This window comes from Pogona vitticeps, chromosome 3 (genome assembly GCF_051106095.1).
Source record: "Pogona vitticeps strain Pit_001003342236 chromosome 3, PviZW2.1, whole genome shotgun sequence".
NCBI classification, from domain to species: Eukaryota; Metazoa; Chordata; class Lepidosauria; order Squamata; family Agamidae; genus Pogona; species Pogona vitticeps.
The window spans coordinates 173,350,866-173,365,670 of record NC_135785.1 but is presented as its reverse complement, the minus strand read 5'-3'; the positions used below and the strand labels follow the sequence as shown (position 1 = coordinate 173,365,670).

Here is a 14,805-nt window from a genome sequence, read left to right as displayed (position 1 = left end):
GCGACTTAGAGAGGAACGCTGTTACCTTCCCACCAAGGTGGTCCCTATTGATCTACTTGCATTTACATGCTTTCGAACTGCTAGGTTGGTGGGAGCTGGGACAACCGACGGGAGCTCACTCCATCACGTGGGTTCGATCTTACGACTGCTGGTATTCTGACCCTGCAGCTAAGGCTTCTGTGGTTTAGCCCACAGCACCACCACGTCCCGTTGTACCAAAACTGTGCAGCCAAAACTGTGCTCACAACCTGGGGTTCAATCCCAGGTAGCCGGCTCAAGGTTGACTCAGCCTTCTATCCTTCCAAGGTCCATAAAATGAGTATCCAGCTCGCTGGGGGGGGGGGCAATGTGTAGCCTGCTTGTAAACCGCCCAGAGAGTGCTTGAAGCGCTATGGGGCGGTATATAAGCAGCACACTTTGCTTTGCTTTACTGCAGGCATTGCTGTATCAATTAAAGAACGGGGGAAGAGCACATTTTGTACTGCCGGCCAGCAGCCTGGAGCATTTGACTGGGGCTTGAAAAAAAATCAGAGATCTCTCTTCATTACTTTTCTTAAACAGGTAAATAAAATGCTACTTCAAAAATCTCAAATTATATCTTAGACCTGTAATAGTAGCTCATTACTTTTAAACCGTCATTTTCCAACCTCTGGAACCCACAATGCACTTTGTGTTTCCACTTTCTGTCATCAATTATCACGGCACCAAATGCATTCCCTTCTTCTAGGGCCACATCCACAACTTGGTTGGCAACACAGAGAAGACACATGACCAAGGCACTGTTGCATTACTCCTAGGAGGGTCCCTGCCAAGTCAAATTCCAGCCCCGTGGTCAACTGTTCTTTCCAGACTTTCAGAACAGAGACAAGGAAGAGAAACAGCTCTGACGGCCTCAGCGCTCCCAGGCATCCCTAGCCCAAGGAACATATCATGTGGCAGCAGTTGTCCAATATCCTGCATGCTCACACAAGATTGGCTTTTCACAAGGGGCAAGTCTTGACAATCTGGTGAATAGCGCAGCTTGAGGTTGGTTCTGCAAAAATGGTTGACTGAAAGAGGGAACCATCATAAATACCTCAGCAGCTTGCCAAAGAATATCAACATTCTTATTTTTCCTTGCATGTACATTCTGTCCAAGGAACCGCAGCAGTTCAGGCAGGCACGTTTGACTACGGGAGCGAGGTAGACCTTAAAAGAAATAGAGAGACGGGAAGATAGAATACAGTAAGAGCATTTTATGTATGAGAACAACAATATGTCAGGTTTAGAAACATCCATCTTGTTTTTTTAACACTAGTAGGCCCCCATCTCAACATTGATTACTGTTAATGTAATTAATCTCTAAGACATCATTCAAATTAGAGCTGTAGTGGGCAACTTTAGCATGTGTAGAGGCCGAATTTCTGCCTTTGGCAACCTTGGGAATGTATAGACTAGAAAAATTGCCCAAAATTGCATGGTATGAAATAGCAAGTTGGCTCCACAACTTATGCAATTTGGACATTGCTAACAGGATTCTGGCCACTGGTATACTGCTGATACATTCAATTTGCATCCAGCACACTGCCAGTTTTTTCAACTAAACCAAATTATAAGAACACCGAATTACAACTCATATTTTAATTTAATAATTTCAGATGATATCCAACATTTAAATGGAAATCTGCTTCAGATCAGCAGAAAAATCATAACTATTCCATAGGTAGCAAGATCTTTTGATGTCACCCTGTCTTGCTGAAAAACATTTATTGAAATCAGAGAACACTCCCAATGCACCTGAATGAAACCAGCTGTTGAACTTTCGACATTTGTGCAAATTCACTAAATACAAATAGTCAAATTGAAATCTAACATATTAGACATGAGTGTTTGACACTTACAGTCTTCGGGCAAAACTTCTTTGAACTGTTCAAAATAGGAATTCAAGCGTACTAAGCTTTCCATGTTAATCATTTCTTGTAATGAGGTATCTCCAAATCTTAAAAACAAAACAAAATAAAAGGAATCTTTTAAGAATGGTCCAAATAGATAGCCACGTAGTCTGTTTTCAACATTCTGACAAAGTTAAAGGGGGAACATGGTGGGGAGAGAGAGAGAAAGGAGGACGAGGGACAGAGAAAAAGAGAGAAAGAGCAAAACCTTAAATATTTCAGTGACTATATTTCAGTGTCACCAAAGCTACCAACATGAATTTGACCAAACTCTGGGAGGCAGTGGAAGACAGGAGGGCCTGGCATGCTCTGGTCCATGAGGTCACAAAGAGTCGGGCACGACTTAACTACTAAAGAACAACAAAAATAAGATACAGCTCAAACATTCCTTCAAATCTATAAAGATATGGGGAACAGAGCCCAGAAAGGCTATTTTAATGGACTACATATCCCAGAACTCTTCAGCTGGATGATTATGGAAGATGCAAACCAAAAAGGTATGGTTTCCACACACTGATGAAGAGTGATGGTTCTCAGCCATATGCACAACAAAGAGAGAGAGAGATGTATACATATACTTACTTCTCTGCTAAGGTTTGTTGTTCATTGATCCCCACGTTGAAGAGAACCGGCTGAACTCTCAGCAACATGCCACTCTGAATCTCACGGGGCAATGCATCGAACAAGGTACTTGGCAATGGAATTCTCACATTAAACCCATCGCTAATTTGAAACAGAAAAAAATAAAGTCAAACAAGCAATAGATGAGAAAGGCTTTTTTTAAAAAAAAGAAAAGAAAAAAATTATGTTAATGGGGAGAAACTTTTGACTGTTCAGGAAGTTACCAACGTTATCAATTAAACTCAAAGCTGTTAGTTACCATCTTTTAAGCAAGTGCTTGATGCAGTCTGGAAAGAAGTGGAAATGTGGACTAAAGACCTGATTCACACATGTCAAACCACAAATTCTGGCTTAATAAAGAAGTGATCTGTAGATGGAGACTGCTGGTGCACCCTGCCTATTTCCTCCTGTTCTTCTCCTTTCTTTGTGTGAGCAGATGAACAAAGCAGGAAAGTATAGCTTCATGCTCCAGCCAAACTCAGGTATCGTAATCTCATGATACCATTGTTTAAAGCTGTCTGATGATCCTGTCATTTTTTTGGAGGGGGGCAGTCTGTACCAAAATCCCAGATTTGGACATAAAGGGAAACTGTCCCTCCTGGCTTGTTTACTCGTTAAAGCAAAGCAGAAGCAAATGGGATGCATGCGCTTGCTCCACTGTTCATGAATATCCTGTCTTGTTAAGCCAAGGTTCTTTGCTTCATATGGTTTGCTAATATGTTCATCTCTCTCATGTTTCTAGAACAACTAGATTAATTTAATGACGGAAAATGTCAGTGTGTCCTGCAGGTGGTGTCATTATCTTATCTCACTGCTTTGACAAGATCGTACTGAATTCAAAGTCCAAAGTCTAGTTTCCATATCTAGTCTCAAGAAAAGCTTTCTGTTGAAAGTTTATATCAAGCTCTTCACATCAAAAAAACAGGAAGCTGTGCCAATTTCTGTCCTGAAACAGTATGTCTTCACCATGGAGGGAAGCAAAATCTCCTGAGGTGGATGCTATATTCCACCTAAGGATAGAGACTCCACCTAATGATAAATACACTGGATTTATACTTTAACAGGTTGCCTCCACAATCCTACTGCCATCCCCTTCCTCATGCTTTTTACCCCCTGCCAATATTAGTCATCAGAAAGGGGACTAGCGTATTCCCCTCTCAGGGAATGCGTAGAAAGGAAATGTTTTTAATTTGCAACGTTATGAAGGAAGGAAGAGGATGGATCCCAAAGGCAATGTTTCCTGTGAAAACTGAAACAGTGAAATTAAGTTCTGGGGCAGGAAATTACCAACTCATTTTCTCATAGAAAAGCCACGTGGCAACATCCTGTGCTTCCATATGAAGAACTGCACCTTTTCTGTCAAAATAATACTGTATTGAAGAAAGACCACTCATCTCCATCTTGCATATGCTAATAATCACATGCTGTCCATATGATTCCAACTTACCCTTTCCAGGATTTTCTATGTACACTCAGTAGTCTATCTTTGTCACACTCTAGGATTGTATCCATCCAAAGCAAGAGAAACATGGTGCTTAGCCAGGTGACCAAAGTTTAGACTGACTAAACATGAATTATTCACGGTAACTATATGGTCTTAAATTACCCTATCACATCTTGACAAAACTTCTGTCAATACAGAGCACATTCAATGCAAATATCAAATCCAATAGGAAGCCGAGAGATCTTGCTCAAACATGTCCAGCTTGTATGATCTAATTCTTACGCTTCAGAAGACTCCAATCAAGATTTTAAGTCTTACACTTCCCTTTGTAACATAATTTCCTTGGGAAATGGCTTCAGTTCCTTTGTTGAAACTTTAGATAGTCCCAGCTAACCAGGCTGCTTGCATGAATACCCTGTTTCACTTTCCTTATCAAAGCTTGGGACATGAGTCTTCTCAGTAAAAGATTAGTCCCATCAACATGGACTTCTCAGGTGAGAAAATATATAGTTTCAGTGAATTAAATACCATAGGACTGGGCAGCTTGCCCAAGGCTAGAAAGGCTGGATCTTTTCTTGGGAGCCACAGTGAGGAACTGAACCCCCAACTCCAGCTCTACCTAACTTGCTGGGCTATATATTACCCAACCCCACCCAAATTTGATTAAACTATTTTTTCTTGAAAATTTACCTCAGAGATATTAATACATATGATAAAAAATAAAGGAATTTGGAATTTGGGCCATTTTTCTACTGGCTTAGGATCTACAAAAAAAACTGATTCAGAACCTTGTCCTGTACAGGACAAGCATCATTCCATGCTATATTTCTCAGGATTTACTTTCACAACGTCTCTTCCCCGTTCCTTCCCCTTTTGTTTTTACCGATTTCCGGTTATGACTGGCAGCATGTCAGTAGAGGCATTCGACGTGGCCTGAGTTACTTTAAACGTTACATTCCTCAAGTCCATTATCCCCAAACTCATATCTTCCAGCATTGCCAGCTCTTCACCTAAATGAAAAAAGTGTGAATAGGATTGTAAAAACAAACAAACAAACAAAAACACAAGGCTGAACACTTGGAGGCACATTCACACATTACTTGCACACATAATATTCTATAATTTGCACAGCTCTTATATGTACTGACTCTTCTTATGCAACAAAATGCTCCTAATTTCTTTTTGGGCTGCAAAAGAATTTATACACATGAATCAAGGGCTTAGTATCAACTGCCTGTGTTTTACTAAGAAAATACGAGCATTTAATGACCCCCCTAGACATGGCTATATGTCTTATATTCTTATCCAAAGCCTTAGGATATGTGAAAGGTATTTTTAATTAATGTTTCCTTTGCTTATTAAGATTTTATGTTAGGAAATACTTTTAACAAATCTTTGTAATATATGTTGAATTGGTATTAATTTATTTCAAAGCAATATGCTTCTCCAACCTTCACCTTTTCAATTAGTTTTAAGACAATGCTGTTTCGCTATCAGACTTGCTGTGCTCAGCATTTAGATTTGAATTATCTACTTTTGGAACATGGCAGACATAAGCTGGTTTTCCAATCACTCTCTGCCAGTACCCAAAGACTTCTGACTGTCAGAGAAATCGACAGAATGTGATGGTTTGTGCTGAGGGGGAATGCGAGGGGAAAGAGTTTCATGGGAAACTGAGGTAAAATTCTAACTAGACATTACGATGATCTTGTATATAGAAGGAGTGCTCCTTCAAATGGTGAAGAGAGTATAATTATAATTCCTAATGCAATCTGGCAATTCACTCAATTTCCAACAAGACTTATAATTTAAAAAAAATCCGGAGCAGGAATATGTGGCCATTTTGAAATGTTTTAAGAACTGGTTTGATATATGGCAAATTAGCAGCTGCTCTGTTTTTACTTCAGAAAATCTTAAAAGTGATACAAAACTAGCTGTACAAATTCTGGGTCTGGACCAAGTTTATGAACATAAAAACAAATTCTTCTGCTTTTAGCTATACATCATTTTATGTACTAGTTTAGACTATAAATTTACTTTGTAGATCTGATTTAAATTCCCTTTTGTTGAAAAAAATAGTAAGACAGATCTAATCTTCTACATAGCACATTTTTAGTGTGCTGCATTGAGGGGAATTCATTACATCATAAAATATATTGCATGCTTGCCCCATGCAGTGGTTTTTACCATAGGTGCTCAAAAGGCTTTCAAACTGTGCCAGCAGGCCAATGGTGTAGAGTTGCCTCAGAAATCCATTATCATGCAGGCAGTTCCTCAGCTTGATGATGAAGCCACAGATAAGTGCTGTAAGCTGCAGAAGAGAATACAGACATGAGGTGATTTAAGGGTCTTGCCAAGGCTGCACAGCATCCTCATGACAGAACGAACACCCAATAGGGTGGCTCCTAGAGTTACTAATAGTTGTTGTTCCACAGGTAGATACAAATAGAAGCATAATTTCTCACACTGTTGGGGACGTTGCACGTTTCCTTTATATTCATCCTGCTATGTTTCATCCCCACCAGTAAGTCTAACATAGCTGTAGTAGATGCAGAAGAGGAAGGCCTAATTTACTTCATTTGAAGTCTAGGGCAGTGAGTAAATCAAGACTTCGTTTCACATATTCATCTCCCACTCCTTCACTCTGAAGAATAACAACAGTACCTATCCTCTCTCCCAATATAAAACTAAATACGGTGAATAACACAGGTAAAGTGTGCAGACAATGGTGAAAATAAAATAAACATTAAGCCCAAGTTCTGTTATGAAAACATAGTTTGAGGATCCTGAGCAGAGGTTGCCAGAAGGTTGGATCAGTGTTGGGCGATCCACCCAAGGCAGGCTGTTCTAAAGATGGGGCGTTGTTACTGACAAGGAGCTCTAACAGATTACTACCTGCCATACCCCTTGTAACAACAGGATTCAAAGTACGGCATCTGAGGAAGATCTAAACAACACGGCAGATTAATGTGGAAGCAAGCAGTCCTCAATGCAGAAGGATCCCACATCATAAAGTGGTTTAAAAGTCACCACAGCACTTTGTATTATGCTTAGAAATGGACCAAAGGCCAGCACAATTGTTCAAAGATTAGTGAGATATGTTCCATGCATCCAGTGCTAGTCAGCAATCTACCTGTACTATCCTGTGCCAAGTACAGGTTTCCAAAGAGTTTAAATGCAGCCTCACCTATAATATACTACAGTAATCCAGACAAGATACTATCAGACAACTGTGAGCATGCTATCTAGGCGCAAGAAATCTACCAACTGGAAAAGCTACTGAATCGCACTCAGCAGAGTATAATCTTTCTCCCTCTGGAGTCTAACAATATCAACTCCACTTCATTTCTTACAGTTTGGCAAAAGACAACATCCCTCCGGTACTGAAGGCTCAAGCAGAGGGCTATTGTAGGGGCGCTATCTTGCATCAAGAGAAAGACCATCGCTTTCTTTGCCTTGTCACTCATCATGGCCACACAATCTGTGAGTGTTGTCAACAGTGGGTAAAGAGCCTCACTCCATTCACCTAAAGTTTTGAAAAAGAAAGAGAGAACAATGAAAATAAATACTTTTACTTTTGAATGCAAATCAAGGGTCACTACAGATGTCAAAGTTGCAGGTTTCTCAGCTATCTTAAAGAGACTGGGCGTACCAACTGTGAGTTTCTACCGTCTCCCTAGTCAGTGTTAAACGTATTTACTGTATTTATTTATTTATTTATTTATTCGATCTATATCCTGCCCATCAGCAAGTGTATCTACGTGGATGACAGACATGGCTTATGCTAACTAAAATTAGATTTCAAACCACAATTCAAAATAAAGGTCTGAAGTAGCTTTGGAGACTCCATGGTTAATGTTGCCAAGGAAGGGTAAGTACACTTGCACTAAGACAAGAAAGAGGAATCATAAATTCATTATTCAACACTCTTGAAGGGTGTGACATCCGGGCTTGGCAAAATCAAACACTATCAGCACTGTAATTTGGATATCTTATTTCAAATGTTTATCACCCTCAGATGGCCTCTTTAAATAATGATCTACTGAACTTCCCTTAGAAATCAATACAACACAAGCATCTCAGAAGCAAATACTGGGTTTCACAAGAGTCCACAATTCTTCTCTAGAAAAAGCCATATTTTTCCCTTCCACAAATAATAGAGATTAACAACTCATTTATGTAAAGTAGGCATATACAATGGGTCATTAGAAAGATACCACAGAAACACACGCAGTCTAGTATGGATAAACAGGGCCAATTATTGCTGTTTAAATAAAAATAGAAAAGTCAGATCTACAATATAGCTTAAGAATATATTATCTTTTGTAGTTATTATTCTGTTGGGTGTGTGTGTGCATGTGAGTGTGCGCACACTCACACGCACGCACATGTATGTGCAATGCCAAGTTAATTCTGACCTATGGCCAAACTTAACAGAGTTTCCTAGTTATAAAGCACCCAGAAATTGTTTATCAGCCCCTTCTTATGGTTGCATTGTGGGACTGTGCAGCATATCCATTAATACTGTAATCATTGTGTCTCATCAAGTCAATTCTGACTTATGGCAACCCTCTCCAGGATTCTCTGGGTAAAGAGTATTCAGAAGTGCTTTGCCATTCCCTTGGACTGGGGGCAACTTGGGGCTGTGCAGCTTGCCCAAAGCCACACAGGCTGGCTCTTCTCCCGAGAGGCACAGCGGGGAATTGAACTCCCAGCTTGTGGCCCTGCAGCCAGATACCAGATTCACTGAGCTATCCAGACAGCTTATCCATTACCATACCTAAACCACCTTCTGAGCTTCTGTCTAATTACTCAATTTCATCTGAGTCAACTAACATGGAAAGATGATAAGCATATGTTATGCACTTAGGGATTTTAAATTTATTATTCCCTTGCTGCTAGGCAGCTTTGCTATAAAGGCTTCTGACCGAAGAAATCCCCTACTCTTTATCCCTATAGAAACTGTGTCCAATAAAACAATTACTCGATTTGCATTAACAATAATCCTATGCCATCAAGTCAATTCTGACTTATAGCAACTCTTTCCAGGGATTTCTGGGTAAGGACCACTCACAGGTGGTTTACCATTCTCTTCTTCTGGGGGTGCCTTGGGACTATGCAGCTTGCCCAAGGCCACACAGGCTGGCTCTTCTCCCTGGAGACACAGGGGGGAATCAAACTCCCAACTTCTAGTTCTACAGTCAGATAACTAACTTAGTATTCTGCATTACAGGATGTACTTTTTGCTCTGGAAGCTTTGTAATACATAAAAGTCAAATATTAAAGAGAAGAATGTCCACCTTTGTCTTTTCCACCTAGAAACCATACCATTGTGTCTCTATACAAAGCAACATGCAGGAAATCTGTAATTACAGTATTAAGAGAATAAAATCCAACCAGATTTTTCTTGGAAGTACAGCTTAATCTGTTTGTTTGTGTGTGATTGTTTTTTCAATGGAAAAATATTCTTTAGTTTTTTGACAGGCATCCAAGCCATGGAAAATTGTGGATTTGTTTTATTTTTTTCAAAATAGAAAGGATAAAAACAGTGATGCGGTGTTTCAAATCTGTGTCTGAACATGGAAATAATCATACTAAACAGATGCTAGAAAGTTATTTGGCTCAGCAAACATTTGGATTCTTTTAACAACAGAAATGCTGTCCTTATTATGCGTTTTTTCCAAAACAATTGTGCAGTTAAAAATTAAGATTATTCTTTGATATGTTTGCTCTGAGGAGCCTCTCATAGATCAAATTTCCTTTTTAAAAACAAACGAATATGCCAGAGAACAGTTCTTCAGGCACTGTTATTTCCAGTGTACAGAAAATGATAAATATAACTTGGAAATAAATAAATGGAAAAAAAACCCACCCCCCAGGAAAATGGTAGTAAGTATCTGGATATGTAGCTGAGACAATTGGAAGTTCTGAAAACAACCCTCTCCACTGGACACTGTACTAAACTTAAATTTTTTGTTTAGTTCCAACTAGAGAAGACCTACAGAATGAATAGCCGTTACACCAACACTTACAAGTCACTGATTCATTGATTCCACTAAGATAGGAGCAATACCTGAATTTAGTGTGACTGATTAATAAACATGCACAGTTGGTTTCAGACCTTCTGAAAATTTACAGGTTGATCTATGTTTCAAGACAGCTAAAACAAGAATATTCCTGTGAAATCAGTGTGGAGCAAGGAATTAATATTGTGTCTGGTATAGGTTGAAGTCCTCTCTCAGTCACGAAACCCATAGGACAAAATCCTGATACCCATGCCTGCTGGATAACCCCAACAATGTAAATTTAAACGATGAATTACTGCAACTTCAGATGTCAGTGTAGGAGGGTGCGATCACATACAAGTTGCATGACTCAATGTGCAACAGCAAACGCCTACACAACTTCATGGAAATTTGCTGCTGAAATTTACACAAATGGAGTTATTTCAGGGAAAATATGTAATAGGATTCTAGCTGTTATCACGCAATGTCACCTTGTTCTCAACCTTGTGTACCTTTCAGAGTCATAGGGGGAGGGACAACAATTACTTTCCTAGTACTCAAGAAAGTATCTCAGAATTTTTTTTAAAAAAGTACTGCCAATATATTAACACAGCAAGCAGTTTTTCGTTCTTGGTCTACAGAACATCTGCTTCTTAAAATTAGATTTAGATGGATGGTAGCCATATAGTAGCCATATAAAACTTCTCTCATGGCCCCTGTGACCCAATGGAGGAGCAGTTACCTCAAAAGCTACATTCAGTGTTATCAGCAACCTAACACCACACACAGAGGCACACCACTAGGCATAATGACCACAAGCAGTAGCTATGCATGACTGCTTCTTCATTCGGAACATTTATAAATGGCTCCCTCAAAGCTCCCTCTCGTGTCACTTTTATTTGTCAAAATTCATATGTCAAGAAAGGCTTGGAAATAAATTTCCCTCAGTAATCCCCTTCTTGTTTCCTACCTCTAAGCTGGCAAAAGGACCTTCCTCAATGTAATAGCACACACCTTAGCAAGACCAAAAATTCTTTGTGCTCAACGCAAAACAAACAAGCAAACAAAGAATAGAATAATGACAACACATCCATCCGCCTTCTTCTTTTGCCGCTTTCCAGAAGTAGACACTGTGAATGGAGGGAGGGCAACTCTCCCACACGTACCTGGGCTGGACTCTTCAGGAGTGGGACTGCAATCTGCACAAAAATGGAGGTGTAACATGCATGATTAAGGGGAAGCAACACATTTTAAACATAAGCAACTGAAATGCTCAGCAAACAAGCATTCTCAAACATTTCTCTGGCTTGGTTGGCAAAGCGGCCCAACATAGACTGTGGCAAGGACTGTCTCTCCTCTGAGTTATTCTAGCATAAAATAGTCTATATTTACTTGTGTTTTGCTTGGTAAAGTAGCCCATCTTATGGTCTTTTTCTTTTTTTGTCTTTGATACCTAGGAGGAGAAGGGAGCAGCATGCTGGGACATCATAGCAGCTCCCTATGATCCACTAGCCACACCAGTTTGCAAGCCACAGACCACGCAGTTTGAGAACCACCAGTTTAATGGCTTGCATTAAAAGCAGCTCAGTAAAATTGCAAAACACCAGCAGTTTTAGGGTGCACCAAGTAACCCTAATGTACACATGACTTTTTTTTCATGTACACCTATGATACTTAACATGTACCTTTGAAAAATGTGAATACAACATGTTTTCAAACATAGGCATTTTACAGAAAAGCTCATCAGGAAGCATAGACTGAAAGCAACACCCTCAGAAACATTTATTCTGACAAGTTCAGATCTGTATGAGGTTCATTACAGTATTTTAGAAATCTTCAAGTGATGTTTTCAAACCTATAAAGCATGGCAGAATCCTATTCTCCATATTTATAGAGATGATATTACAACCAGATCATCATGTTTCACTGACTTATCACTAATCACGGGAAGCCGGCCTTATTTGTACATGGAAGAAGAATGAGCCACTAGTTCTTTCCTTCAGGCACCAAAATGTCTTTGGGCTACCTCTGTAAACAGAACTGTGTATTATGAATCCATATCAACATCTTTGTTTCTGTCTTAGTACCTCTTCCCATCAAAGCAGCAGGGTATGTTTTAAAGTTCCCCATTTAAAAAAAAAAAAAAGCACTCAGAGCTCAGGAACAGAAACTGTCAAAAAGAGAAACTGCTTTTGGGGTATACAATGTCAGTCTTTTTCATACCAGACTAAATAGCTATTTATTGGATAAGTGAGAACACCTGAAAAAAGGGGAACTGACAGAAAAACTGACATGCATTTGTGCCACAGATTGAAAAAGTTACTTAAAAATTTATAACCCCTTTTTTAGATTCTGGAAATTGATCCCCAAATAAGGGTAAATTTTCCAAGCTCTGACTGATGTGCACAATGTGCTTCTGGACTGTTTCCTATCCTGGTCCAAAACAAAGTGGGACTTTGACTCTTGTAACACTTATCCTATTTTCTCTCCTTGGCTCAATTTTTTTTGTCCAAAACTTTCATGGCATTTTCCAAAACTATTTATAATATAAACTTGGGACTGATTCATATGAAGCCTAGATTACCACAACATAGGCTTTTCCTTTCTCAAATAATAAGATCTAATAATTATTTCATTCATATTAGATTTGCTGACAGTTAAGAGGCGGCTTTTCAAATCTGCTCTGTCCCTCCCTAAACATGACCAAAACTCAATCAGAACAGTCTATATGGGAGATGGTTGGAGCGTTTTAAAGACAGAAGGTCCCTACTCCTACAGAACTTACATCTGTATAGCACACGGTTCCTCCACAGTTACAACATGGAGCTTAGGTCAGAAATACTGGATTGATGATAATGTTCCCTTTATATCAAGGAAATTAAACTTACACAAAGCTAACAGATGCCTACATAAGTGCACAGCAATTTTGTCTAATGCATTTTGTCTTCCGGTTGACATTTGCCTTTGGCCACAAAATACTCAGGTCTGTTTTTGTAGAGGAGGAATGAGGGTCTGGCTGGAACTATATACGGCAGCAGAGATATGGCTGCACTCAAAAAACAGTAAGCCTCCATTTTCTGCTCCTCCTTCCCTTCAGTGACACAACTGTTATGATCCAAGGCCACTGCACTACAATTGTCCTTGCATCCACTTCAATGTCATTGGCTCGTGGTGGCAAGGCTGATAAACCTGGTACTGCAGGACATCCAAGCAGAGGTTGGGAAGACATTACCAGCAAGGAGGAATGTCAAGATGTGCAGTTATTGTTTTACAGCAGCAACTTTAATTTGAATTGATTGATTGATTGATTGATTGATTGATTGATTGATTGATTGATTGCATTTTTACCCCGCCTATCTGGTCAGATGACTACTCTAGGCGGCTTCCTAGAGGAGGGTTGGGGACTACATGAGGCTCCAGGGCCACAATTTGCCCGTCTGTGCTTTTTTAGCTGATATGCCACTGGCAGAGGGCTGTTTCATTTTTAACTAGTATAGCACCAAGTGCAACACCAGGTATTTTATAAATAATGTAGTTAAATTGCATTCTATTTGCAGCAATGCTCTACATGGAACTATTTCCAATTTTAACACTATTCTGACTGCATATGAATCTGTTTAATCACAAAGTACATTTCATTCCCATAAATGTTAACATAAAAGTGACACGACCCATCTTGAACTGAATGCAACAGTAGACATGGAAACATGTTGATTCATAATTTCAATGGTTCTCAGCCAATAAGTATCAGGAAATATTACATAGATTCACAGAGACTGTTTCCCACATTTAAAAAAAAATGCTATGCTTTTCTCAACAGTACAATGATATAAAACAGACAGTGGATGGATTAGGTTAAATTTATTCTTCGACCCCCAAATGACATAGAAAATGGCAGTACTTTTTGTTTTTAGTCATCCCTTGGCCCAGAAGATTTTGCCCACATTCTTACATACTCCTCCTATGAAATACAGTTTTTAAAATTCTGTTGTGTATCTGCAGACAGTAGAAGCATCATTAGTTTTTGCATTAACGAAGTCATTTCATAATAATCAACACACATTCAGCTTGTATATGTGGAATAAATGACTAAATAGGTAGAAGTCTGAAGGCTCAACACATCACAAACATGTAAGTTCTAGACTTCACACTTTAAAATATAAAATTTCAGTTATTTAACATTATGAGATAAAATTTTACTTTTAAACCATTGCACTACAAAAATATCAGCTGTGAAATGACTGTGAAATCACGAACACACAAAATAGGAAGTGTAATGAAGAGACAGAGTGAGAAAGACACTTTCAATCAGTTTCTGGATCATATTGTTTTAATAATTATTTTGAAATGTCATGTATGCACATGGAATGCAGCAATTTCTCACTTTTATGCTAAGGAATAATTCAGTTTTGACACATCTCTCTGTAGATCATGAGCTATGATTTGGCAGGATGGCTCCACCATTTACAGTTTTCCTAGACACATCCTAGTGTTCTACTTGTGTTTCTGTAACAAACGTATTGCACAGGCACATCATATAAAAATGCACATGCATCTTTAAATATTAGTGTACACACATCTAAAAAATAATCAGACTATGTTTAGAGGATGCATATATATGTAGGTGGCACACGCAACTAGCATCATGTGTGAACATCCCTCTCTTTGTCTTCTGTTACCAAAATGTTCTCCCTTTTCAATACAGCATTTTCTCTACAGAAATAAAAATAAATAAATAAATAAATTCTGGGTTGCTCGGTTGGTTTCTTTTTGAAATATTCATCAAGGTTGCTACTTGATTAAT

At 39.0% G+C, this 14,805-nt stretch overlaps 1 protein-coding gene across 15 annotated transcripts in view; it reads right to left on the bottom strand.

The window, feature by feature from the left end:
* INPP4A (inositol polyphosphate-4-phosphatase type I A) overlaps nucleotides 1–14,805 on the bottom strand; it is a 117,126-nt gene that overhangs the window by 11,097 nt on the left and 91,224 nt on the right. For 9 of the 15 annotated variants that reach the window (XM_020809566.3, XM_020809571.3, XM_020809567.3 and 6 more), the window contains 7 exons: nucleotides 11,168–11,200; nucleotides 7,350–7,522; nucleotides 6,184–6,307; nucleotides 4,880–5,006; nucleotides 2,514–2,654; nucleotides 1,881–1,978; nucleotides 1,076–1,188 (listed from right to left, as the gene is read on the bottom strand). In XM_020809566.3, the coding sequence (XP_020665225.3) occupies nucleotides 1,076–1,188; nucleotides 1,881–1,978; nucleotides 2,514–2,654; nucleotides 4,880–5,006; nucleotides 6,184–6,307; nucleotides 7,350–7,522; nucleotides 11,168–11,200 (809 nt within the window). The remainder of the gene's footprint in view (nucleotides 1–1,075; nucleotides 1,189–1,880; nucleotides 1,979–2,513; nucleotides 2,655–4,879; nucleotides 5,007–6,183; nucleotides 6,308–7,349; nucleotides 7,523–11,167; nucleotides 11,201–14,805) is intronic. The other 6 variants (XM_078390333.1, XM_020809573.3, XM_020809565.3 and 3 more) reach the window with 1 other exon arrangement.